The sequence below is a fragment of the Chionomys nivalis genome, chromosome 2, assembly GCF_950005125.1.
Source record: "Chionomys nivalis chromosome 2, mChiNiv1.1, whole genome shotgun sequence".
NCBI lineage: Eukaryota > Metazoa > Chordata > Mammalia > Rodentia > Cricetidae > Chionomys > Chionomys nivalis.
Window position 1 is genome coordinate 82,687,264 of NC_080087.1, and position 26,846 is coordinate 82,714,109.

Consider the following 26,846-nt stretch of genomic DNA (forward strand, 5'->3'; position numbering starts at 1 on the left):
AACTTGCTCTGTAGACCAGGCTGGCCTTGAACTCAAGAGATCAGTCTATCTCTGCTTCCCAAGTTCTGGGATTAAAGGCACGAACCACCAGCGCCCGACTAGCAGTGGCTTTCCTGATGGGCACTGCCCTAGCAGGTTTATTTTAGTTATAAGTAGTTATTGAAAAAGTGGAGTTAGGCGCTCGTGGATGGTTCAGTGACTGACGGTGCTTGCTGGGTAAGCCTGATTTAACTGAGTTCAATAGCAGGGAGAAGGAGAAATCCAGTTCTACAGGTAGTCCTGACCTGTGTGCTTAAGCTCATGCACATACATGGATACAATTAAAAACTAAACGAAGTCGGATTGTGGTGCGTGCCATTAGTCTGAGGGAGGTCAACCTGGGTATGCAGGGTGAGTTCCAGGACAGTCAGGGATGCACAGACACACCCTGTCTCGTGTTTGTTGCCTGAGAGTTCTGTCCCCGGTCCCACAGTGTCCCAAAAAAACACAGGTCTACATTAATCATAAACTGGTTGGTTTTAATATCTCCATCTTTTTAAACTAATTATTAAGTCTTAAATTAACCCATAATTCTTACCTGTGTTAGCCACACGGCTTGGTACCTTCTATCAGCAGAGGCTTTCTCATCTTCCTCTGTGTCTGGGTAACTACTGCAGACTCAGCTTTTCCTTTTCCCAGAATTCTCTTGTCCTGGTCACCCCGCCTATACTTCCTATCTGGCTAATGACCCATCAGCATTCTATTAAACCAATACAACAGACAAGTCTTTACAGGGAACAAGGTCATTGTCCCACAGCAGTCTCAAAATTGGAGCAACTGCCTATGACCCTGGGATAGAGTGACTTGACACTGGTTTGGACAACATGATACCCTGAGAAAAGTGTTGAAAACATACAGGAAGACCCACAAAATAGATATAACCCACACTGAACACTTTTCTTTGAGGCCTGTCCTGTAATTTGCTCTGTAGATCAGGCTGGTCTTCAACTCAGATCACCTGCCTCTTCCAAGTGGTGGGATTAAAGGTGTGTATCACTACCATCTGGTCCTGAAAATTTCTAGGTCGCACTAGCTCAGTGTGACACTCATCCTGAAGCAGGCCGTTGAAGTGTGCTAGATAGTCCTGGGTTCAGACGGAGCCTCCGAAGACGGCTTCAGTAGTTGAAGTATGTGCTAGATAGTCCTGGGTTCAGACGGAGCCTCCGAAGACGGCTTCAGTAGTTGAAGTATGTGCTAGATAGTCCTGGGTTCAGACGGAGCCTCCGAAGACGGCTTCAGTAGTTGAAGTGTGCTAGATAGTCCTGGGGTTTAGACGGAGCCTCCGAAGACGGCTTCAGTAGTTGAAGTGTGCTAGATAGTCCTGGGTTCAGACGGAGCCTCCGAAGACGGCTTCAGTAGTTGAAGTGTGCTAGATAGTCCTGGGGTTTAGACGGAGCCTCCGAAGACGGCTTCAGTAGTTGAAGTGTGCTAGATAGTCCTGGGGTTTAGACGGAGCCTCCGAAGACGGCTTCAGTAGTTGAAGTGTGCTAGATAGTCCTGGGGTTTAGACGGAGCCTCCGAAGACGGCTTCAGTAGTTGAAGTATGTGCTAGATAGTCCTGGGTTCAGACGGAGCCTCCGAAGACGGCTTCAGTAGTTGAAGTATGTGCTAGATAGTCCTGGGTTCAGACGGAGCCTCCGAAGACGGCTTCAGTAGTTGAAGTGTGCTAGATAGTCCTGGGTTCAGACGGAGCCTCCGAAGACGGCTTCAGTAGTTGAAGTATGTGCTAGATAGTCCTGGGTTCAGACGGAGCCTCCGAAGACGGCTTCAGTAGTTGGAGTGTGCTAGATAGTCCTGGGTTCAGACGGAGCCTCCGAAGATGGCTTCAGTAGTTGAAGTATGTGCTAGATAGTCCTGGGTTCAGACGGAGCCTCCGAAGACGGCTTCAGTAGTTGAAGTATGTGCTAGATAGTCCTGGGTTCAGACGGAGCCTCCGAAGACGGCTTCAGTAGTTGAAGTGTGCTAGATAGTCCTGGGGTTCAGACGGAGCCTCCGAAGACGGCTTCAGTAGTTGAAGTGTGCTAGATAGTCCTGGGTTCAGACGGAGCCTCCGAAGACGGCTTCAGTAGTTGAAGTGTGCTAGATAGTCCTGGGGTTTAGACGGAGCCTCCGAAGACGGCTTCAGTAGTTGAAGTGTGCTAGATAGTCCTGGGGTTTAGACGGAGCCTCCGAAGACGGCTTCAGTAGTTGAAGTGTGCTAGATAGTCCTGGGGTTTAGACGGAGCCTCCGAAGACGGCTTCAGGACTTGAAGTGTGCTAGATAGTCCTGGGTTCAGACGGAGCCTCCGAAGACGGCTTCAGTAGTTGAAGTATGTGCTAGATAGTCCTGGGTTCAGACGGAGCCTCCGAAGACGGCTTCAGTAGTTGAAGTGTGCTAGATAGTCCTGGGGTTTAGACGGAGCCTCCGAAGACGGCTTCAGTAGTTGAAGTATGTGCTAGATAGTCCTGGGTTCAGACGGAGCCTCCGAAGACGGCTTCAGTAGTTGAAGTATGTGCTAGATAGTCCTGGGTTCAGACGGAGCCTCCGAAGACGGCTTCAGTAGTTGAAGTGTGCTAGATAGTCCTGGGTTCAGACGGAGCCTCCGAAGACGGCTTCAGTAGTTGGAGTGTGCTAGATAGTCCTGGGTTCAGACGGAGCCTCCGAAGATGGCTTCAGTAGTTGAAGTATGTGCTAGATAGTCCTGGGTTCAGACGGAGCCTCCGAAGACGGCTTCAGTAGTTGAAGTATGTGCTAGATAGTCCTGGGTTCAGACGGAGCCTCCGAAGACGGCTTCAGTAGTTGAAGTGTGCTAGATAGTCCTGGGGTTCAGACGGAGCCTCCGAAGACGGCTTCAGTAGTTGAAGTGTGCTAGATAGTCCTGGGTTCAGACGGAGCCTCCGAAGACGGCTTCAGTAGTTGAAGTGTGCTAGATAGTCCTGGGGTTTAGACGGAGCCTCCGAAGACGGCTTCAGTAGTTGAAGTGTGCTAGATAGTCCTGGGGTTTAGACGGAGCCTCCGAAGACGGCTTCAGTAGTTGAAGTGTGCTAGATAGTCCTGGGGTTTAGACGGAGCCTCCGAAGACGGCTTCAGGACTTGAAGTGTGCTAGATAGTCCTGGGTTCAGACGGAGCCTCCGAAGACGGCTTCAGTAGTTGAAGTATGTGCTAGATAGTCCTGGGTTCAGACGGAGCCTCCGAAGACGGCTTCAGTAGTTGAAGTGTGCTAGATAATCCTGGGTTCAGACGGAGCCTCCGAAGACGGCTTCAGTAGTTGAAGTATGTGCTAGATAGTCCTGGGTTCAGACGGAGCCTCCGAAGACGGCTTCAGTAGTTGAAGTGTGCTAGATAGTCCTGGGTTCAGACGGAGCCTCCGAAGACGGCTTCAGTAGTTGAAGTGTGCTAGATAGTCCTGGGGTTCAGACGGAGCCTCCGAAGACGGCTTCAGTAGTTGAAGTATGTGCTAGATAGTCCTGGGGTTCAGACGGAGCCTCCGAAGACGGCTTCAGTAGTTGAAGTATGTGCTAGATAGTCCTGGGTTCAGACGGAGCCTCCGAAGACGGCTTCAGTAGTTGAAGTATGTGCTAGATAGTCCTGGGTTCAGACGGAGCCTCCGAAGACGGCTTCAGTAGTTGAAGTATGTGCTAGATAGTCCTGGGTTCAGACGGAGCCTCCGAAGACGGCTTCAGTAGTTGAAGTGTGCTAGATAGTCCTGGGGTTCAGACGGAGCCTCCGAAGACGGCTTCAGTAGTTGAAGTATGTGCTAGATAGTCCTGGGGTTCAGACGGAGCCTCCGAAGACGGCTTCAGTAGTTGAAGTGTGCTAGATAGTCCTGGGGTTTAGACGGAGCCTCCGAAGACGGCTTCAGTAGTTGAAGTGTGCTAGATAGTCCTGGGGTTTAGACGGAGCCTCCGAAGACGGCTTCAGGAGTTGAAGTGTGCTAGATAGTCCTGGGTTCAGACGGAGCCTCCGAAGACGGCTTCAGTAGTTGAAGTATGTGCTAGATAGTCCTGGGTTCAGACGGAGCCTCCAAAGACGGCTTCAGTAGTTGAAGTGTGCTAGATAGTCCTGGGTTCAGACGGAGCCTCCGAAGACGGCTTCAGTAGTTGAAGTATGTGCTAGATAGTCCTGGGTTCAGACGGAGCCTCCGAAGACGGCTTCAGTAGTTGAAGTGTGCTAGATAGTCCTGGGTTCAGACGGAGCCTCCGAAGACGGCTTCAGTAGTTGAAGTGTGCTAGATAGTCCTGGGTTCAGACGGAGCCTCCGAAGACGGCTTCAGTAGTTGAAGTATGTGCTAGATAGTCCTGGGTTCAGACGGAGCCTCCGAAGACGGCTTCAGTAGTTGAAGTATGTGCTAGATAGTCCTGGGTTCAGACGGAGCCTCCGAAGACGGCTTCAGTAGTTGAAGTGTGCTAGATAGTCCTGGGTTCAGACGGAGCCTCCGAAGACGGCTTCAGTAGTTGAAGTATGTGCTAGATAGTCCTGGGGTTCAGACGGAGCCTCCGAAGATGGCTTCAGTAGTTGAAGTATGTGCTAGATAGTCCTGGGGTTCAGACGGAGCCTCCGAAGACGGCTTCAGTAGTTGAAGTGTGCTAGATAGTCCTGGGGTTCAGACGGAGCCTCCGAAGACGGCTTCAGTAGTTGAAGTGTGCTAGATAGTCCTGGGGTTCAGACGGAGCCTCCGAAGACGGCTTCAGTAGTTGAAGTGTGCTAGATAGTCCTGGGGTTCAGACGGAGCCTCCGAAGACGGCTTCAGTAGTTGAAGTGTGCTAGATAGTCCTGGGGTTTAGACGGAGCCTCCGAAGACGGCTTCAGTAGTTGAAGTGTGCTAGATAGTCCTGGGGTTTAGACGGAGCCTCCGAAGACGGCTTCAGTAGTTGAAGTGTGCTAGATAGTCCTGGGGTTTAGACGGAGCCTCCGAAGACGGCTTCAGTAGTTGAAGTGTGCTAGATAGTCCTGGGGTTTAGACGGAGCCTCCGAAGATGGCTTCAGTAGTTGAAGTATGTGCTAGATAGTCCTGGGGTTTAGACGGAGCCTCCGAAGATGGCTTCAGTAGTTGAAGTATGTGCTAGATAGTCCTGGGGTTCAGACGGAGCCTCCGAAGATGGCTTCAGTAGAAGCAGGGCCTAGGAGGACTATGGGTTGAGGACTGATGTCCTTGAGGGAGGAGGTAATCTGCAGAGGAGCAGGCCACTCTAGTGGCAGAGGTGCCAGTGAGCCTGACTTGGGCACTCCAGCTCAATAGCACTCTGCAGCCACGTATTATCCGATGGAAAGTGCTGAGTCTACTATCCCAGTTCATTTGCTGTTGGCAATTCAACCTATAGATGTCTACACCACAATTATTTTCTTTTTATTCTAGTTACATTAAACGATGCACATCTTAATGAAATGAGGACATGACCACTCCACAGTGTGGCTGAGGAGGCTTTTATTGTAGATTTGAGGGAGGGTACAGCCAGAGGCATCTGGAAGAATCCAGAGCAGTAAACATGACCAGCAGACTGAAACCAGCAAAGGAATGAGAAGCTGGGAGAAGGGAAACCCAGGAGCTGGAGGAGCCACAGAGGCAGACTTGTACCACAGCTATCCAGGCTTCCGGACCGAACGCTCTCTTTCTCAACAACCTCTACTGTAACTACTGCTTGGCTGAAATTAGGACATCCTTTTCTCTTTCATGTTGGTATCTTCAGGATTTTCAGGTTTTTATTGAACAGAAGATAAACATTACTTGCTCCTTCCTGATAGTTGCTACATCTCTTGAAAAAAACCTGCCTGTCTGAGTTGCAGACATTGGTGAAGAAGGAAACACCTCCCACTGGCCCAGAGACATCTGTTCACCCTCTTGTTAAACATCTCCCTAAGGAGCGCACTTACACAGTATTTTATGCTCTTGGGTAATGCTTTCCCAGTGCCTTTTGGTGGGTGTGTTTAAGAGCATAGCAAGCCAGGTGTGATGGTGCTCACAGGAGGAAGAGGCAAGAAGCAGATCTATGTAAGTTCAAGGCCAGCCTAGTCAACAAGTGAGTTTCAGGACAGCTAGGGCTACACAGAAACCCTGTCCCAAAAATAAATATCAAAATAAAAGACACCAGAAAGGAGGAAATTTATATATATAGGATTTTTTTGTTTTGAGACAGGATCTCTGTATATAGTCTTAGCTGTATTGGAACTTGCTATGTAGACTCACAGAGATTCACCTGCCTCTGTCCCTTAAGTGCAACGATTAAGGATGTGAGCCACCACACTGAGCTCCTTCAGGTTCTTTTTAGAGTCTAAATCGCTGGTACGTTGGTGCACACCACCCCTTTTCAGAAGGATCCTTGCAAGTCCCAGGCCAGCTCCAGGTTTATATAGACCCTATATAAAAAAAGAAGAGGTTAGAGATCGTCTGGGGGCAGAGTGCTTGCCTATGCTGCCTGCCAGTCTCCTTGCACGACCAAAGGAAGGTGGGCGGTATAGCCTTTTGCTCCTGCCTAGCCTAAGCAATTCTAAATGTTCAGTAACCTTGAACCAGTGACTTCCTTGGTCCGGGAGCCAGGTTCCCAAGTCCCGCCGCGGGAAGTGGTACCACTTTCTGGCAGTAAGGGAATTAAAACGGCTTAATTCTGGCCTGTCTGTATCCTAGCAACTTTTTTGTTACCACATCCAGGCAAGGACCTAGATTTCTAGGCTGCTGCCATTATGTCTTTGACTATTTCAGTTGTTATAACACAGCGCTCTGATGAACTTTATACAGAATTTTCCAGCAGCCATGTGAAATATTTTCTCAGGCCAGCTTCCCACTGGGCCAAAGGTCTTACTTTTAAGCCATGTCCTAAGCACAGGAGACAGGAGGCAGTTCTATTTACAGTTGCCCTTAGTAAAGATGGCGAACTAGGCGGGGCCTCGCTACTAAAGGGCGATGGCTGCGGCGGCTTCGATGCCCTTGACCAACATGGCGGAGTTTGTCCCCGCCCCCTTTGTTTTCTCCCTTAGCCCTTCGCGCAGCCGTCCAGTGTCGACCGAGATGGCTGCAGGGATGACAGTTTCCAGCAAACTCCGCGGCCTGCTGATGCAGCGTGAGTTACCCGAGAATCTGTGGGGAGCCGTTGCTGTGTAGTCTTGTTATAGAGGCAGGAGCCGCTGTGTAGTTTAATGAATCATTAATTATAGTTTTTAGGCCCTGTCCCCAAGCCTGGGTCATTCCCACAAACAAGAGTCTAAGTAGTCTCGGACAGAATTCACTCCTAAGTTCACCCGAGTCTTAAAAGCTCTGTCTGGTCAGGCCCTGGTCTCTGAGGAACTTGGGTTGGAATCACTTAGGTGTGCGCTGTTAAAATCGCCCCATCTAGAATCTCAAACGCCCTTCCTTCTCTCCCCAGAGCTGAGAGGCACCACTCAGCTGTACTTCAACGTCAGCCCTCGCTCTCTGAGCTCTTCTGCACAAGAGGCCTTCAAAAGCACCTCCGAGGAATTATCAGGTCACAACTATGAGTCTATTCAGGTGACATCGGCCCAGAATCATGTTCTCCACATCCAGCTTAACCGGCCAGAGAAGAGGAATGCCATGAACCAGGCCTTCTGGAGGTCTAAGGAAGCCTGCTTGGGAGAGGAGGCAGGGGTGGGCAGGGCCAGGGGATCCCCTCTCCACACACAGCCCTTCCCTTCTTGCTCCTCTGCAGGGAGTTGGTGGAATGCTTCCAGAAGATAGCAGAGGACTCTGACTGCCGAGCTGTTGTAATCTCTGGTGCAGGAAAAATGTTCTCTTCTGGTACGCCTCCCTCTCCCTGTTGGCATCCCTCCTCCTGGGGGTAAAGCAGCCATGCGCTTTTTTCTTTGATGATTTGTTTGCTTGCTTTTTGCATTTTTTCCCTCCCCCTAAGTAGCTCTGACTGGCCTGGAACTTTCTGTTTAGATTAGGTTGGTCTAGAACTTGAAGTACTTCTGCTTGGGCTTCCTAAACGCTGAGTGCTGGGATTGTAAAGGAGCATAACGCCATGCCTAAGCAGTGCCTTGGCCTCCTCTTTGGCGTCTGCAATGTTTACTTAAAAAAAAACACTGGAGAGATGGATCAGAGGTTAAGAGACTGGCTGCTCTTCCAGAGATCCTGAGTTCAATTCCCAGCACCCACATGGTGGCTCACAACCATCTATAGTGGGATCTGATGCCTTCTTCTGGCCTTCAGGTGTCCACGCAATACATATATATATATGCCCAGCTGGTGACTCACGCCTTTAGTACCAGCCCTACGCAGCCTGGTCTACAGAACCAGTTCCAGGACAGCCGGGGCCACACAGAGGAACCCTGTCTAGAGAAAAAAATTACTTGTGTGTGTGGCATATGTGTGTGTGTGCACAAATCAGATGACAGGTTTTGGGAGCTGACTCTTTCCTTCCCCAGGATGGAACTCAGCTGGCCGCCGGTTGGCTTGGCTACAAGCCACCTTTACTCACTGGCCCTTTAGTCTTGCTGGCCCTGCAGTGTTTTGCAATTAGGGTTTTGATTTTTTTTAAATTTATTATCTTAAATTATGTGTATCTATGTGCCCATCTCTCTCTATGCAAGTGCAGGTGTTCACAGAAGCCAGAGCTGTCAGGTGCCCTGGGGCTGGAGTTACAGATGGTTTGGGTCAGTTTGATGTGATTGCTGGGATCCAGACCCAGTCTGCTGCCAGGGCAGTGAGTGTGGACTCTTAACTGTTGAGTCATCCCAACAGCCCTACATGGTTCTTTTTTATTTTTGTTCATTTGTTGGGGTTTTTAAGAAACGGTTCCTCTGTGTAACCTTGACTGTCCTGGAACTCGCTCTGTAGACCAGAGGCTGTCCTCGAACTCACAGAGATCCACCTGCCTCTGCCTCGCGAGTGAGTGGGGGATTAATGGTGCATGTCACCACTGCCAGGTGAGACCAGCTATTTTTTATATATATTTGTATTCTTTGAGAACTTCATACATGCATTCTATGTATTTTGGTTATATTCATCCCCAAGTCTTCCACTTAGCTTCTCTGAGATCCACCCCCACCCCCTCCCAATCTCATCTTCTGTCTTAGTCACTGTTCTGTTGCTGCGAAGAGACACCAAGACTAAGGAAACTCTTTTTTTAAGTACTTTATTTATTTTTATCTTCTGTGCATTGATGTTGGGCCTGCATGTATGTCTGTGTGAGGGTGTCAGATCTTGGCCTTACAGACAGTTGTGAGCTGCTATGTGGGTGCTGGGACTTGAACCTGGGTCCTCTGGAAGAGCAGTCAGTGCTCTTAACCACTGAGCCATCTCTCCAGCTACCCGGCTATTTTTTTTTTTTTAAAGTCTATTTTAAAACATTCACAGGTGGATGTACCCGGGGAGAATTCTGTCCCCACAAATTCAAATATAGAACCGAGTGCAGCAGAACCTGTGAGGATCCGGAGGCTGCATTCCCACAGTGGACCTGAGACCTTGAACAAGGCCCTGGACCTCTCAAAGCCTAGAGTGGTGTCAGCCAAGTGAAGTGTGTTAGTTAGGGCATCCCACTGCCCTTTCTCCTCTTTGGATCCTCCTCCCTTGACTACCATGGCTTTTGGCTGACGTCTCTCTTCTGATGTGAAACACCCCATTGATTTTTTTAACTTCAGGTATTTTTTTTTTCAGTCCCCAAACTTCTGTTTAGTTCTTTGTGAGAGTTCTCACCATGTAGGCCAGACTAGCCTGAACCTCTGATCCTCCTGCTCTAACCTGCTGTCCTGCCTACCTCTTGTTTACTCTTTTAGTTTTGTTTATGGTTGTGCGCGTGTGTGCACAAGTGTGAAGGCACTAGCTCGAGGTTGATGCCCGGTGTCTTTCTTGATCGTTCTCGACCTTCTGCATTGAGGCATGTCTCTCACCGAGGCTGGAGTTTGGCACTAAACTAGTCTGACTGCCAGCTCGCTCCAGGGGTCTCCTTACTCTTGAGCTCCAGCTGCTGGGATTACAGGTGGCTGCTGTGCCCACCCACCCAGTTTTTCAGTTTTTACATGGGTTCTGTGGATGCAACCCCCTTGCTCATGCTTTTGTAGCTAGCACCTTACCCAGTGAGCTATCACTCCTGCCCTTTTTTCGGAGATAGGATTTCATTAGCGGCTCCGGTGACCTTTTTTTTTTTTTTTTTTTTTTTTTGGTTTTTCGAGACAGGGTTTCTCTGTAGCTTTGGAGCCTGTCCTGGAACTAGCTCTGTAGACCAGGCTGGTCTCGAACTCACAGAGATCCGCCTGCCTCTGCCTCCCTCCCGAGTGCTGGGATTAAAGGCGTGTGCCACCATCGCCCGGCGGCTCCGGTGACCTTAACCATGAGACTTGTGGCGTGCAGGGATTACAGGCTTGTGTGGTCAATGCCTGGACGACACTTTCTAGTCACTTGTCTGTCACCACACGAGACCCAGGATTATGGTCTTAGCTGCATTATCTGCTAACTGAACACCTACCGCACACCCAGCCCTGTTCCGAGCACGTGGATGCATTGGTGGGGGAAAAAAAAAGACAAAAACAAATGAACAAACACCGCAACTCGTGGTGGATGGTTCGGTGTTAAGAGCATTGCTGTTCTTGCAGAGTGGTGGGGTTTGATTCTCCGCGCCCATATGGTGGCTCACAACCTTACTTAACTCCAGTTCCAGGAGATCTGATACCCCCTCCTCAGGCCTCCACTGGCACCGGGCATATTCACAATGTACAGACATACATGCAGGCAAAACACTCATACACATAAAATAAAATATCAGGACATGGATAGTGACACAAACCTTTAACCCCAGCACTCAGAAGGCAGAGGAGGGTCTCTGAATTCCAGGCCAGCCTGGTCTACAGAGTGAGACCCTGACTCACCAACAGCGATAACAAAACTCCAGTTGATACAGCTCACATTCGAGAAAGATAACTGAGTATACTGATCAGACAGACATGTAGGGAAAGGTAGAGTCAGAGATGGGGAGGTGTGTGAAGACCTCTCTCAGAGGGTGATCTTTGGGCTGTGTGGCCTTGAAGAGCCCCGCAGCCAGTCTTGTGACCGTTGAAGGGACAGTTCTTGGCAAAGGGAACAAAAAGCATAGAGGCCCTGAATGGGACTGTTGGGGCCAGTGTGTCCTAAGCAACAGGCAGAAGTAAGGTCACAGGAAGGGTTGTGTATTTTTTTACATTTTTTGAAGATTTATTTCGATTTTACATGTGAGTCTTTTGCTTGCATGTATGTGAGTACACTACACACATGCCTAGCGTCCTGGAGCTGGAGTGACATTACAGATGGGCCGGGCGGTGGTGGCGCACGCCTTTAATCCCAGCACTCGGGAGGCAGAGGCAGGTGGGTCTCTGTGAGTTCCAGGCCAGCCTGGTCTACAGAGCGAGTTCCAGGACAGCCAGAGCTGTTACACAGAAACCCTGTCTCAAACCACCCTCCCCCACAGAAAAGGAAGAAATTATAGATGACTGTGAACTACTACATCAGTGATGGGAACTGAGCCCCTCCGCACCCCAGTGCCCACTCCCAAAAGGGGCAACGAGTACTCTCTTTCTTTTTATTTATGTATTTAATAGAATTTTGTTTTCCCAAACTTACAGCTGGTTGAGCCGGTTCCTGCGTCTTCACCAGCAGCTGAGGCACCTCAATTCGACCCTGGTTTTCTGGTGGAAAGTACTTGGCTCTGTGCTCTGAAACCAGTTTGACAAGTCCTTTCCTAAGTAGGTCCTGGCGGGCTGCCCTGGCCAAGGAACCGGCAATCTGGAGTCTCTCGTAAACAGGACTCGATTGTTGGACTTGTCCTGAACTTTGCCTTTGGACTACTTTCTAAAAATTTCATTTCTTTATTATGTATACAGTGTTTTGCCTGCATGTATGCCTGCAGGCCAGAAGAGGGCGCCAGATCTCAGCATTGATAGCTGTGGGCCACCGTGTGGTTGCTAGGACTTGAACTCAGGACCTCTGAAAGACCAGTCAATGCTCTTAACCTCTGAGCTACCTCTCCATCCCTGGACCACTTCTTTTTGGTCTAGCCACCAGACTTATTTCCTGGGTCTTGGTCTTTCTGGGCCAACTTTCCAGCGTCTTTCTTCTTCTTGTCCTCCTTGGGTGGCATGATGAAGCTTGGAGGATGGCGGTGATCATGGTGCCATTGCTAAGGTGCCAGCAAAAAAAACAAACAAACAAAAAACAACAAAACACAACAAGCTCTCTTAGCCCCTGAGACATCTCTGCAACTCTTATTTATTTAGTGGTTTTGAGACCCTTTTGCACTCTGTAGTCCTGGCTGTCCTAGAACTCAGTATGTAGACCAGGCTGGCCTTGAACTGAAGCAATCCTTTTACTTCTGCTTCCCAAGTGCTGGGCTACCGACATGAGATTGAAGGACTTTGTCTTTATTTAGATTGTTTTTTTTTTAACACACTGAGGACGAACCCGAGACTTCTGCCTTCTAGGCAGGTGCTCCACCACTGAGCCACACCTCCAGGTCTTCACTTGTGAATTCTAAGCAAATGCTTTAGTCCAGGGCCATGTCCCCCACCTCACTTGAATACTAGGCAGGTGCTTGCCCGCTGCCACAAACCAACTATAGAATGTCTTTCTTGGGAATGCCAGTAGTACTCCCAGGCCTGGGGAAGCTGAGGCTGGAGACTCTAGATTGAGGTCAGCCTGAACTGCATAGAGAAACCTTGTTTTTTTTTTTTTAGTTTTTTTGAGACAGGGTTTCTCTGTAACTTTGGAGCCTGTCCTGGCACTAGCTCTTGTAGACCAGGCTGGCCTCGAACTCACAGAGATCCGCCTGCCTCTGCCTCCCGAGTGCTGGGATTAAAGGCGTGCGCCACCACTGCCCAGCATTAGAAACCTTGTCTTACACAAAGCAAAACAACAGATAGATATTTGGTGCCCCACGGGAAATCCCAGATGCCCCGAGACCTTCGGGAGCTTCTTTCTCTGCTGTGGTGATGTTTGTGTTTAGACCCACAGCTCCTGGGTTCTGAGGCCCGGCTGGGGAAGTAAGCTCGCTAACCCCCTCATGCCTTCTCACCAGGTATTGACATTATGGACATGGCGAAACTCCTGCAGCCCCCAGGAGATGATACAGCCCGCAAGGCGTGGTACCTCCGTGACCTCATCCGCAGGTTCCAGAAGACCTTCACTGTCATTGAGAAGGTGACTCAGGGCTGGGTGGCAGCCCTTCTGCCTACCCTTCCTCTGCCAGCTTTGACCCCCAACCCTCCTTTTCCATTTTAGTGCCCCAAGCCTGTGATTGCTGCTATCCACGGAGGCTGCATTGGTGGAGGTGAGTGTATAGCCACTGACCACCACTAGGGGGCCTGCCTTGGTGAGGCTGCTAACCCTCTGTCTGTCCCTCCGTCCGAGTCTCCCACCCCCAGTGACCTCAGCTCAGCTGTTGTTGCTAATTTCACTCGGTCCCAGCTGTGACCCCGTGTTTTGGGAGGATGAATTGGTTCCTGTCATTGTCCATCCATTTTCCTTCCAGCTGTGGACCTCATCACTGCCTGTGACATTCGCTACTGTACCCAGGATGCGTTCTTCCAGGTCAAGGTGAGGCTCTTCCTGGGCTCTTGGCTTCGGGAACCCTTGCAGTGCTAGGCATCCAGAGAGTGGGTCATGGGGGCGGGGAGATGTGGAGAGCAGGAACAGTGCAGGCCGTGGCAGCTGGTCTTGAGGGTTTCCCGGAAGAAGGTGTAAGAACCAGACCTTAGGAGCCGGGCGGTGGTGGCGCACGCCTTTAATCCCAGCACTCGGGAGGCAGAGGCAGGCGGATCTCTGTGAGTTCGAGACCAGCCTGGTCTACAAGAGCTAGTTCCAGGACAGGCTCCAAAGCTACAGAGAAACCCTGTCTCGAAAAACAAACAAACAAAAAAAAAACAAAAAAAAAAGAACCAGACCTTAGGAAGTAAGGTTCCGGCAAAGAAGAGGCACACCTGTAGACTCAGCCTCAGAGACTGCAGCAGCCTGGACCGTAGAGGGAGTGGAAGGCTGTCAGGGTTTCTTTTACTGTTGCTGTGATGAAATATTTGGACAAGCAACTTAACAGAGTAAGGGTTTGTTTTAGCCCACAGTTGAGGTTCCAGTCCATCGTAGTGGGGAAGTCAAGGCAGCGAGAGCTTGAAGAAATGTCACATCTCCAGTGCAGTCAGACGAGTGGTGCCCAGCTGCCTACACGCCAGGGTCCCACCCACAATTGACTGCATCAATTAATGAAGCCGAGATAGTAGGGCGCACGCCTTTAATCCCAGCACCAGGAGGCAGAGGCAGGAGACCTAGGCCAGCCTGGTCTACAGAGTGAGTTCAGGGCAGCCAGGGTTGCACGGAGGAACCCTATCTTAAAAAATAAAACAGGGGGCTGGAGAGATGGCTCAGAGGTTAAGAGCATTGCCTGCTCTTCCAAAGGTCCTGAGTTCAATTCCCAGCAACCACATGGTGGCTCACAACCATCTGTAATGGGGTCTGGTGCCCTCTTCTGGCCTTCAGTCATACACAGACAGAATATTGTATACATAATAAATAAATATTTTAAAAAAAATAAAAATAAAACAGAACAACAACAACAAAAAAGATAGTAGCGCAGAGGCTGGTCTCTAGATTCTGTCAGGTTGGCAGTAAACACTGTCTACCACATGGACCAACCTGAGCTTTACTGTGAGACCCTGGCAGCAAGGTGGGCAGGTGCCGTGGGCATATGGAGCTCAGTGGTAGAGGGCACAAATGGAGGAAGAGCTCTGAGTTGGCACTGCCCAGCACCCAAAGGGGACGCAGGCTCAGCTGGAGAGGATGGCATCGTGGGCACTCCCATCAGTGAGTTAGCTGGGTCTGCTGCCATCTAAGGTAAGGGGTTCTGGAAAGGGCCTTGGGAGCCAGCTGGGGGCAGGTGGCAGCAGCATCCTGAGGGTGTCTGAGCCAGGAAGGTGAAACCCCTGCAGGCGATGGAGGATGCTCTGAGCTCCCAGGGGAAACAGTAACGCACGCAGAGCAGACGCTGACAGACAGTGTTTCCCCAGGAGGTGGATATCGGCCTGGCTGCTGATGTGGGGACACTGCAGCGGCTTCCCAGGGTCATTGGGAACCAGAGGTGAGGGGTGATGACGACCTGGGTGGGAGGGGTCAGACTCAGGATGACAGCGGCTCCTGACCTCTCTTCCCCTTATGTAGTCTGGTCAATGAGCTGACCTTCACCGCCCGAAAGATGATGGCTGACGAGGCCCTGGACAGTGGGCTGGTCAGGTAGGACCCTGAGTGACGGATGGAAAGGAGGGGCACAGGGCCGTCCAGGCCAGGGTGGTGGGGCTCCGTGGTCTCCTGTACCCTCACCCTAGAGTCCAAATGGCTTTTCTCGGCGCGGCTGTTTCTTCCCCTGAGCATCATCCTGTGGCTGAACCCTTCGTTTGGGGTTCCTGTTTTCTTTGTGAGGCCACCTGGCCAACCACAGGGGAGAGGGAGACCGTCCCTCTCATCGATCCCTTCCCTGGCAGCCGTGTGTTCACAGACAAAGATGTCATGTTGAATGCAGCCTTTGCCCTGGCGTCTGAGATCTCCAGCAAGAGCCCTGTGGCTGTGCAGGGATCCAAAATCAACCTAATCTACTCCCGAGACCATTCAGTGGATGAGAGCCTCGACTACATGGTAAGGCCCGCCCGCCTACGCCCGCTTCCACCAATCGTGGCCCTCCTAGCCCAGGGAGCCCAAGTTGGCTCCGGGGAGTTGAGTGCGTACCTGCGCACACCTCCTCTGACCGGTGCCCTGCCACTCTTTCCCACACCCTCGGTCCAGGCCACCTGGAACATGAGCATGCTGCAGACCCAGGACATCATCAAGTCAGTCCAGGCCGCCATGGAGAAGAAGGACATGAAAAGTGTGACCTTCTCCAAGCTCTGAGCGCCTTCTGGTCCCGAGAGAGGAAGGCTCCATGGAGGGTCAGGACGGTTCCTCAGTGCCTTCTCCCACGTGGTCTCCCAGTGTACAGCCTTATGGCTTATTTCTTCAGCTCCAGAGCCTTATCTTCACTGTGAACAATAAAGCGTGAACACAGCCTGGTGTCTTTACTGCCCTGGGTGGGGGCTCAGAGGCCTGGCTCCAAGGAGGGCAATCGGGAAGGCTGGGAGGCAAATCTGCCTGGGCCAAGAGGAAGTGTGCCAGGAACTGAGGCCCCAGAAGGCTGAAAGGCCACCCTGTGCCTGACCCCGAGTGAGGTGTGGCACAGCACAGCACAGTAGGCCTGGGTGCCTGCCACTGGCTGAGTTAACTGCCACCGATCCTGAGCCAATTGCCTCATTTCTTTCTTCTTCTCTGCAAGAGCAGCAAGTGCCTTAACCACCGGCATCTCTCCAGCCCCTTTTTAAAAATGTTGATTTGGAGTCTGGAGAGATATCTCGGTGGTTAAGAGCACTTGACTGCTTTTCCAGAGGTCCTGAGCTTAATTCCCAGCAACCACATGGTGGCTCATAACCACCTATAATGAGATCAGATTTCTCCTTCTGGTGGACATGAAGACAGAACAACTCATATACATAAAATACACAAATAAATAATTTTTTAAAAAAATGTTGATTTTGTTTATTTGTGTGTGTGTGTTTGTAAGGAAGTTGGTTCCCTGTTTCCACCGTATGGGTCTATGAATTGAACATGGGGCAAGTGCTCACCTGCTGAGCCACCTGGCAGGATATATATATATATAAAATATTTATATATATATTATATATATATATTTGTTTGTTTTGAGACAGGGTTTCTCTGTATAGCTTTTGGAGTCTGTCCTGGAACACACTCTGTAGACCAGGCTGGCCTCGAATTCACAGAGATCCACCTGCCTCTGTCTCCTGAGTGCTGGGATTAAAGGCATGTGCCACCACCACCCAGCTTTTTTATTTTATTTTTTGACACGGTGTCATGTGGACAAGTCCAGCCTGGAACTCACTGTGTGCCTGAGAATGACCTTTACTCCAATTTACAGGTGTGCCTCAGCACATCTGTCCCGTTTGGGATTGCTTTAACTTTGGGTTTTCTTATCCATGAGTAATCTTGACCCTCTAGATTTATGTTTGGAATGAGTGTAAGGCCAAACATTTACTTAGTGTCTTCTGTATGCTGAGTCATGTGATAGGCATTTATTAACTTGGGGAGCCCCTGCTCCTTCCTCCTTGTGTTGCTGGTGCTGGAACCCAGGGCCCCACACATGCCAAGCAAGTGTTCACCTCTGAGCTCTAGCTCCAGCCATTACTCTTTATTTCTATTTTAATTTTACTTTGGGTTTTGTTTGAATCTCTACATGTGTGCCCCAACCTTTGATGGTATTCCTCAGGACTCCTCAACCTTTTTAAATTGTTGATGGTGGGTCCATTTCCCCCCAAGACAGGATGTAGCCTTGGCTGTCCTGGAACACTCTGTAGACCAGGCTGGCCTCGAACTCAGAGATCCACCTGCCTCTGACTCCTGAGTGCTGGGATTCAAGGCATGCAGCATCCCTGCCCGATTTGGTTTTGGCTTGTTAATTTTATTTTATGTGTGGGTGTTTGCCTGTGTGTATGCAGTACATGCATGTGTGAGCCACGGGTGCCAGGGAAGGGTGCTGGATCCCTGCAACTGAAGTTACAGATGGTTGTGAGCCACCATGTGGATGCCGGAACTCTAACCCAGGTCATGTGATTTTCACATGGAACCCACTTATAGACCAGATTCTCCTCTAATTTATATAGATTCACCTGCCTCTGCTTCCTGAGTCCTGGGATTAAAGGCAAGTGCCACCATGCCTAGTCATACCCAGATCTTTTTTTTTAGGTAGAGTCTTGCTGTACAGACCAGGTTGCCCCTGAGCTTGCAAGTAATTTTCCTGCCTCTGCTTCCCAAATGCTAGAATCATAGGCACCACACTTGACTTTGCTGCCAGATTTCATTTGTTTGGGATAGGATCTCCTGTAACCCAGACTGGCCTTAAGTTCCCTGTGTGGTGGAGAATGACCTTGACCCCCTGGAACTTTCTGGTCCTGGTTGCTGGGATCCTGGCACTCTTCCTGTAGTGCTAGATATGAGCCTCGGGATTTCCTAAGGCCAGGCAAGCATCCTACCAACTAAGCTAACCTCAAACTTGCAGCAATTTTCCTGCCTCCACCTTCCACGTGCTGGAGTTATAGTCCGAGTCCTCAGTACATCCACGGTCTGCTATTCGTTCCAAGGGCTCGTTGTTCGGTGGACATTATCATTTCCTCCACTTTACAGATGGGCAAGCCGAGAGTGAGGTGCTGGCTCCAGATAGCTGGGAAGGGGCAATGGTAGAACTGGACCTCAGAACCTGTGGCCCCAGGTGTGTGCTCTAAGCCCCTGTCTTAGAGTATGTGGGGTCAGGAGGTGCAAAGCATTCCCCTTCATTGTGGCTTGCTTCTACTGGCCACCTGTCCTCATACTCCCGTGGCCCAGCCCCTGCCCTGCCCACCAGATCATCCCCTCCCTCTGCCAACAGTTCTCAAGGCAAGGTTTTATTGTTCTGATAAAGCCCTGTAAGGCCGAAGTCCAGGAATACTTCCTCCTCATGGGGCACCTCTGAGGGTTAGCATCCCTGCCAGGCTGGGAGGCTAGGGTGTGTCCTAGAGATCCCCACCGGAGAGACTTCATGACCTCTCCCCTGACAGCCACTCCCTCTAGTATAAGGGCCACCTGCGACCTGCCACCATTCCACTGCCTCTCACTTCTCTCAGGACAAGCTATCAGCTCAGACTCTCAAGATGGCCTTTGTCCCAGCGCCGGGATACCAGCCCACCTACAATCCGGTGAGGTGCCCACCTGAGCCCACACCTTGTCTTCCCCAAACCCCGTTTTCCTTTTCCCCCTTTGCTGTGCCGAGGAAGTATTCAACTGAACCATGTCCCCAGCCTCTCAGCCCTAATTTCATCTCCCGTGCTTAAGGGACTGGGGGTGTTTGGGGTGAGAGGGAAGGGCTGTGACAGGCAGGCAGCCTCTGAGGTTCCTCAACTCACCCCTTCTACAGACCCTGCCCTACAAGAGGCCCATTCCAGGTGGCCTCAGTGTTGGAATGTCTATTTACATCCAAGGAGTAGCCAAAGAGAAGATGAAACGGTGAGACAGCCCCCCACCCCATCCCTGCTCACCCCAGGGAGAGGCTTTCTCCCATCCCTAACTCTGGTACCAGGCACAGTTTGGAGCATGCTGGGAGTCTGGTGCTCACAGGGTCCCTCTGGCTGCTTACGGGGTACAAAGGGCTTGTGGGGACAGAAATAAGCAGGGAGGCCCCAATTAAGAGGGAGAGGAAGAAAGGAAACTATGGGGGCCCAGTAGAAGAAGGGACTGAGTGGGTCCTATCAAGATTGGTCAAGAGAGGCCAGGAAGGGGTCACTAAGGGATAATACCCTGAAGTGACAGATTGAGAAAGTAAATTCAGATCACAAGCCCAGAGCCTAAAGTCACTTCTCCTCCCCCGCCGGGGGATGGGGGCAATCAGCCATTGTGTGACTCAGAGGGCTACTGAGCTACTGGGCATCTCTGTACTTCAATTTTCCATCTGTAAAATGGGCTGATTGCTAGGTTTCAAGGTACAAAAGAGCAAGTCCACTAAGGCTTGACTTTTGCCATTCTTCAATGTGGAAATTATTATTGAACTACGTTCCCCATGTTGTTTCCTTATCATTTTTAGTGTGTGTGTGTGCGCGCGCGCAGAGTAATGTTCATGTGCGTGTGCATGCATGCATGTGTGTGTATCGGCCAGAGGTTAGCCTGAAGTGTCTTTTTCAGGCACCATCCACCTTTGTGTATGTGTGTGTATCCACATGTGTGTGTGCAGGTGCATGTGCATGTGGAGGCCGGAGTCAACCCTAGGTGCCACCTCAGTCACATCTTGTGCTTTGTTGTTTTGTTTTGTTTCTGAGACAGTGCCTCACTAAGTAGCCCTGGCTAGCCTGGAACTTGCTATGTAGACCAGGCTGGCCTCTCGCGTAGATTTGCCCACCTCTGTCTCCCTGGGATCAACCTTGTTTTTTGAGACAGACTCTCTCACTGGGCCCCAGAGCCTGTTCGTTAGGCTGGTCAGTGAGCGTGAGGCCTGGCTTTCCCTGGGTTCTTCATGCTTACACAGCAAGCACCGGCTAAGACGATTCTCCAGCCCCCCAATTCTTCCTTTATTTGGCGTTCCTTCCTTATTAAATAGCCGCGTGTGCTGGAGCAGAGTCCCGATGAGGACAAAGGTCCTCACCCTCAGGTGTTGCACACTGGTGATCCCAGCACCCTGGAGGCTGAGGCAGGAAGACCACAATTTAGACACCAGCCTGGGCTACATAGTGAGCCCTGACTTTCATCACCAGCCCTCCAAAAGGAAAAAAATATGAAAGAGTCTAACTCACCCTTATCTCCGAGGACACTCTAGGGAGATGAGAAAGAGAAGCAGAGAGGAGAGGTGGCCCCAAGACTCCATATGGAACTCAGGATCCTTTCCTGCCTGTAATCTGGGTCAACGGTGCCAGGGCCCAGGCAGGGTGGCCCCAGAACTTCTTACAGAAAGCCCCTTGCACGGGCAGGCAGACACTGAACCAGCCCTTTCTATGCCACCAGGTTCCATGTGAACTTCTCTGTGGGGCAGGATGAGGGGGCAGACATCGCTTTTCACTTCAACCCCCGCTTTGACGGCTGGGACAAGGTGGTCTTCAACACGAAGCAGAGCGGACAGTGGGGCTCAGAGGAGAAGAAGAAGAGCATGCCTTTCCAGAGGGGCAGCCACTTCGAGCTGGTGTTCATGGTCATGCCTGAGCACTTCAAGGTCTGGCCCCTCCCTGCAGCGCTCCTTCCATTCAATTCCCTTCCCTGCATCCCCTATCCCTGCAGCTTCCCTCCATGCAGCTCCCTGCAGCCCTCCCTCCCTGAAGCCTCCTCCCTGCAGCCCTCCCTCTCTGCAGCCTTCCCTCCCTGCAGCCCTCCCTCTCTGCAGCCTTCCCTCCCTTCAGCCTTCCCTCCCTTCAGCCCTCCCTCCCTGCAGCCCTCCCGCTCTGCAGCCCCCTCCCTGCTGCCCTCTTCCCTGTGTCCCTCCCCACTCCGGGCAGTCCTTTCTCTCTGTCCACCCTGCTGATGGAATGAGAGCTTCCTTGTGCCTGCTCTGCAAGTGTAAAATGCTTTCTCCATAACTAAGCCACACCCCCAGCTTTCTCTTTACTTTTAGGGTTTTTTTTTTTGTCTGTTTTTGTTTCATTTGTTTGGTTTTTTTGAGACAGGGACTCTCTCTATAGGTCTGGCTCTCCTGGAACTTGCTATATGGAGTAGGCCAGCCTTGAACACACAGAGAACCATCCTCTCTGCCTCATGAGTGCTGGGATTAAAGACTTAAATCACCATGCCTAACTCTCCTGACTTTTGACATGGGTTCTAAGAGCTAATTCAAGTTGTCAGACTCAATTCCAAGAGCTTTTAGCTGCTGAGCCACCTTGCTAATCCTCCAATTCTTTTTTTTTTTTTTTTTTTTTGGATTTTCGAGACAGGGTTTCTCCGTAGCTTTTTGGTTCCTGTCCTGGAACTAGCTCTTGTAGCCCAGGCTGGCCTCGAACTCACAGAGATCCGCCTGCCTCTGCCTCCCGAGTGCTGGGATTAAAGGCATGTGCCACCACCGCCCGACCCTCCAATTCTTTTTAAGTTTTTTGTTTGTTTGTATGTTTTTTCCTCAAGACAGAGTTTCTGTTTATATCCTTGCAGTCCTGGAGCTAGGTCTGTAGAAGAGGCTGGCCTCGAACTCACAGAGATCCGCCTGCCTCTGCCTCCTAAATGGTGGGATTAAAGGCGTGTGCTGCCACCAGTTTTAATTTAAAATTTCATGCCTTTAATTCCAGCACTAGGGAAGCAGAGGCAGGCGGATCTTTGTGAGTTCGAGGCCAGCCTTTTCTACAAAGTCTCAGGACAGCCATGATTGTTACACAGAGAAACCCCGTCTCTTGGGAGAGGGGAGAAATTCCCTTGAGGTTGGGAAATGGTTCAGTCAGTAAAGTGCTGTCTGTGCACTGGAGGACCCCACTTCTATCCCCACCACCCACATAATGAGCGGTGTGGTGACCACACCTATAATCCAGCTCCAGGAAGGCAGAGAAGGAGGATCCTCGGGGCTTGCTGGCTACTTGACAACTGCCAGGTTCAGTGAGAGACCCTGTTTCAAAAAACAAGGCACACGGCTCTGAGGTACAACACTCACAGCGGACCTGCACATACGTGAACATATGTACATGCATACACACTAAATAAATAAACACAATCCCATTTCTCCCTTCCTATAGTCCCTTGCGTCAGGGTGCTGATGTCTGACACCTCTCTGCCCTCCAGGTCGTGGTAAATGGAAATCCCTTCTATGAATATGGGCACCGACTGCCTCTACAGATGGTCACCCATCTGGATGTGGATGGAGACTTGGAACTTCAGTCCATCAACTTCCTTGGAGGCCAGCAATCTGCCCCAGCCCAGTATCCGGTATGAGATGTCTTTTTGTTTGCCTTCTTGCCCATTCTCACACTGTCTGTGTTCCCAGCTCGGGTCCCTTTGATGAGTGGGCTTAGGGACCCTGTGGTGATCAGCAGAGTCCACCAGGAAGACAGACACATGACCAGGCAGGCATGGCTCCCATGGTCAAGACCGTGGGGCAGGGGGAGATAGAGAGATGGTCAGGATCCAGATAAGGAGGCTCAGGGGTTGGAGAGATGGCTCAGAGGTTAAGCAACCGGCTGTTCTTCCACAGGTTGTGAGTTCAATTCCCAGCAACCACATGGTGGGTCACAACCATCTGGCGCCCTCTTCTGGTGTGTCAGCATACATGGAGGTAGAATGTTGTATACATAATAAATAAATCTTAAAAAAAAAAAAAAAAAGATAAGGAGACTCAGGTGGAGGGTCGGTCTCAGGGGCGGGGTTATAGCAAGGTGCTCTGAGCATCCAAAGGAAGAATCTGCCTTCATCAAGAAGGGCTTCCAGGGGGAAGAAGAGGTGTGTAAACTGGGTCAGAAAGTGAGATGAGAGAAGACTAGCAGATAAAGAGTTTAGGACTAGCAAACAGACCCAGGACAGGTTGCCTAACACGTTAGTCACCCGGGAAACACAAAGCCACAGTGAGTTGCCACCACATACCCGTCAGGGCTGTAATGGAACAAAGTATGTAACACAAAACCATGTGTCCTGTTTGGAGGCATGTGGATCAGCTAGCACAGCTACCATATGGCTGTTCAGAGTGTAATTTGGTGCAATCACCTTGGAAATTGGCCAACAGAGCTAGATCTGAATGCCAAGCAAATATGGGTCCCAGTGTCCTAGAAGCTCCACACCCAAGTGCACAGCCTATGAGGAGCCTCCAAGACACACCCACTGCGATAAGAAGCACGCCACCACCAAAAGTCTCAGGTGGAAGTTTGCTTAAAGGTAGAACATCTGCCTGGAATCCCCCAGTGAGGGGCTGGGGTGTGGCTCAGTGGTAGAACCCCTGCCTAGAATCCCCCAGTGAGGTGCTGGCTCAGCTAGAGTAAGATAGTGTAAGGTGTGGGATGGTTTCCTGAGTTCCTTTCTCAACACCAATCAATTAACCAACAAAAGCCTGAAAGTCAGAACTATCAGCCTGGGGGCTGGAGAGGTGGCAGTGAAGAGCACGGACAGCGTCAACAGTATCGGATTGAAGGTGGAACACACCTTTATTTTTAGCACTTGAGAGCCAGAGCTGGCGGGTCTCTGTGAGTTCAAGGCTAGCCTAGTCTATGTAGTGAGTTCCAGGACAGCCAGGGCTATCTGGTGAGACTGTCTTAAAAAAAAAAAAAAAAAAAAAAAAAAAAAAAAAAAAAAAAAAAACCAGAAGGGCCAGGTGGCAGTGGCGCACGCCTTTAGTTCCAGCACTCGGGAGGCAGAGGCAGGAGGATCTCTGGGAGTTTGAGGCCAGCCTGGTCTACAAGAGCTAGTTCCAGGATGGTTCCAAAGCTACAGAGAAACTCCGTCTCAAAAAAACCAAAATCAACCCCCCCACACCAAAACAAAACAAAAATGGAAGGACCTGTGTTCAGTTCCCAGCACTCAGTTCAGTTCCAGGAGATCTGGACCCTCTGCTGACCTACACAGGCTCTGTGTGCACTTAGGCACATACATATAACTTTAATACATAAGATTTTTAAAAATAAAAATAGAATTGATCAGCCTGTTCTTCAACAAGTCAATGAATCAAAATGATGAGTTCATCACCCAGAGAGAGAAAGAACAAGTCACACAATCTTCAAGGGGAAGTGGACATCAAATATGGAGTCTAGCCAACATGGTGACTCCTGCCGGTAATCCCAGCATCAGGAGCAGAGGCAGGATGTTCACTGCAGGTTGGAGACCAGCCCGAGCCACATAGCAGAGCCCTGATGTTTGCGCTTGTATGTGTGTGGGTTGACAGATGGATTGATTTTTTTTTTTTTTTTTTTTTTTGGTTTTTCGAGACAGGGTTTCTCTGTGGTTTTTGGATGGATTGATTATTTTGAAGAGCTTTCAGAATAGGAGTTAATTGAAAAGACGAGAAAACAGAGAGAGCAAGAATAAGGATGATGAACCGGGCGGTGGTGACGCACGCCCTTAATCCCAGCACTCGGGGAGGCAGGGCCAGGAGGATCTCTGAATTCAAAGCCAGCCTGGTCTACAGAGCGAGTTCCAGGACAGCCAGGGCTCCACAGAGAAACCCTGTCTCGAAAAGAAGACAAACAAAACCAACAACAACGAAAAGAGGATGATGAGGGTGGGAAGGTGGTCTGGGCGGTTCCACCACCTGTGCAGTGCTGGGGCTCCGGAGAGATGGAACCACAGACTGGAAGGAACGGGATCAAGCACAGCAGAGAGCCCGGCAGACAGGAGCTCAGGCTGGCCCCCGGGACTCCCCTCATTCACCCCTGCAGGCTGGGGGTGTGAAGCAGAAGCCGGAGAGAGGATGACAGACCATTGGTCATCACAGGCCTAGAAAGGAGCACCAGGGGCCCCCGTTTGCCTCCAGAATTCCGCGTTCTCGATTGATCCCAGGCTAGGGGCCTGCAGGGGTGAATGAGGGGACTGGGGCAGGAGGGACTAATACTGGTTGTGCAGGGGGGACAAAGACTAGAACTGACCGGGTGCTGTCCCAGAGCCTGAGGCTCTGGTCCCTACATACAGCAGGGTCTATCCTTGCACCCAAGGGACCGCCCCCAGGTGTACTCCTCAACACTTTCCAGCTAGAGTTAGGGATCCTAACCACGGCCTCCTTTCCTCTTGTGCCCACAGAGACCTATGGGTGTGCCGGCTTACCCTGTAAGTACCTGGTGAGGGGTGGGCAGTCTCCTCCAGAACTGGAGGATTACTTATAGAGGAGATTTGGGAGCAGTCAAATGACCCCACATCCCCTCACCACTCTCGCCTTTTGTCTGTCCACCCTGTAGGGTCCTGGATACAACCCTCCACAGATGAACAGCCTGCCTGTAAGTGGGAGGGGCATGGGGGGCACATGGAGGGATGGAGATAATTTGGGGTGGGGAGAGGGATGGAGACGTGTTGGAGAAGGCACCTGTCAATATTGTAAAGTGAGATTTCTTTCTTCTTTTGTAGGTCATGGCGGGCCCCCCAACCTTCAATCCGGTATGGTGTTCCAGGGGCTAGTCACCTTCTGGGGAGCAAGCAGGGAATGTGGGAAGTCCAGACAGGGTGGACTACTTGTGGGCTGAGGGTTTGGGGGTAAGAGGCAGTTGGCGGTCAGGATTCAGAAGACACAAGACACGGTTGGGAACAATTCACAGGTAAAACGCTGCCTCTCTGTGAAAATGTGGTCTTGTTCTTGGCTTCTCTAGTCAGAGACTGGATGGGAACCCATGTTCTTTTCCTACAGCCTGTGCCATATGTGGGGACCCTACAAGGGGGACTTACAGCCAGAAGAACCATTGTAGTCAAGGGCTATATCCCTCCCACAGCCAGGAAGTAAGCACCCAGGTCGGATGGGATCTCCCCTTCTCCCTCAGGCCGGGAGATCAAGACCCCATCCCTCCTCCCTCAAACCTCCTCCCTTGGAGACTCAGCTGCCGGTCCCCATCTGACACCTTATCTGTCCTCAGTTTTATCATCAACTTCAAGGTGGGGTCCTCCGGGGACATAGCTCTCCACATCAACCCCCGCATGGGTGAGGCCGTGGTTCGCAACAGCTTTATGAACGGCTCCTGGGGCTCCGAGGAGAGGAAGGTTGCCTACAACCCGTTTGTCCCTGGACAGTTCTTTGACGTGAGTCTGGGCGTCCCTTCCCCGCTCCCCCCAGACCCGGGTCCTGCTGGTCCTGCCTTACCTCTCCCCTCCCCCAGACCCGGGTCCTGCTAGTCCTGCCTTACCTCTCCCCTCCCCCAGACCCGGGTCCTGCTAGTCCTGCCTTACCTCTCCCCTCCCCCACAGCTCTCAATCCGCTGCGGGACCGATCGATTCAAGGTGTTTGCTAATGGCCAGCACCTTTTCGACTACTCGCATCGGTTCCAAGCATTCCATAGGATAGACACGCTGGAGATCAAAGGTGACATCACCTTGTCCTACGTCCAGATCTGAGCTCCACCTGGGAAAGAGGAAAGAAGCCCCTAGTTCCATCTCAGCCCCTAATAAAATGCCTAAGGGATCTCTGTGAGTGTGTGATTCATTCACCTGTCCCATGGTTGCCTTGGCCCTGGCTTCCATCCTGCCTTCCTTCTCCACACACCTACCCATATTCCCTCCCACTACAACAAACAGAACAGGTCTGCCACAAGCCCTGGCTTTGTGTGTATCGATCCATTCACTCTGGATTCCAAGCTTAGGAACTACTGCCTTAATTCATCCATAACATAACAGGCAGAGTGTGTGTGTGTGTGGGGGGGTGCGTGCGTGTGTGTGTGTGTGTG

The 26,846-nt window shown here is 50.9% G+C and overlaps 2 protein-coding genes across 4 annotated transcripts; both read left to right on the forward strand.

The window, feature by feature from the left end:
* Positions 1 to 6,975: 6,975 nt before the first annotated feature.
* Positions 6,976 to 16,018, forward strand: Ech1 (enoyl-CoA hydratase 1). The gene is made up of 10 exons (XM_057761649.1): positions 6,976 to 7,075; positions 7,379 to 7,583; positions 7,679 to 7,767; positions 13,013 to 13,134; positions 13,216 to 13,264; positions 13,466 to 13,530; positions 14,991 to 15,061; positions 15,142 to 15,213; positions 15,462 to 15,612; positions 15,760 to 16,018. Exons 1-10 carry the CDS (start codon positions 7,024 to 7,026, stop codon positions 15,862 to 15,864), a joined length of 981 nt encoding a protein of 326 aa, XP_057617632.1. The 5' UTR covers positions 6,976 to 7,023; the 3' UTR covers positions 15,865 to 16,018.
* A 2,686-nt stretch (positions 16,019 to 18,704) lies between these two features.
* Lgals4 (galectin 4) lies at positions 18,705 to 26,517 on the forward strand. Of its 3 annotated transcripts, none has more exons than XM_057762939.1 (10): positions 18,705 to 18,749; positions 18,968 to 19,056; positions 20,542 to 20,746; positions 22,288 to 22,431; positions 25,222 to 25,248; positions 25,377 to 25,415; positions 25,543 to 25,572; positions 25,820 to 25,908; positions 26,043 to 26,205; positions 26,371 to 26,517. In XM_057762939.1, the coding sequence occupies exons 1-10, from the start codon at positions 18,705 to 18,707 to the stop codon at positions 26,515 to 26,517; spliced, it is 978 nt and encodes a 325-aa protein (XP_057618922.1). The 3 variants fall into 3 exon arrangements, with proteins under 3 accessions (XP_057618922.1, XP_057618923.1, XP_057618924.1); XM_057762940.1 differs by having other exon boundaries at positions 22,288 to 22,424; positions 25,224 to 25,248; XM_057762941.1 differs by lacking the exon at positions 25,222 to 25,248.
* The last annotated feature ends 329 nt before the right edge of the window (positions 26,518 to 26,846 follow it).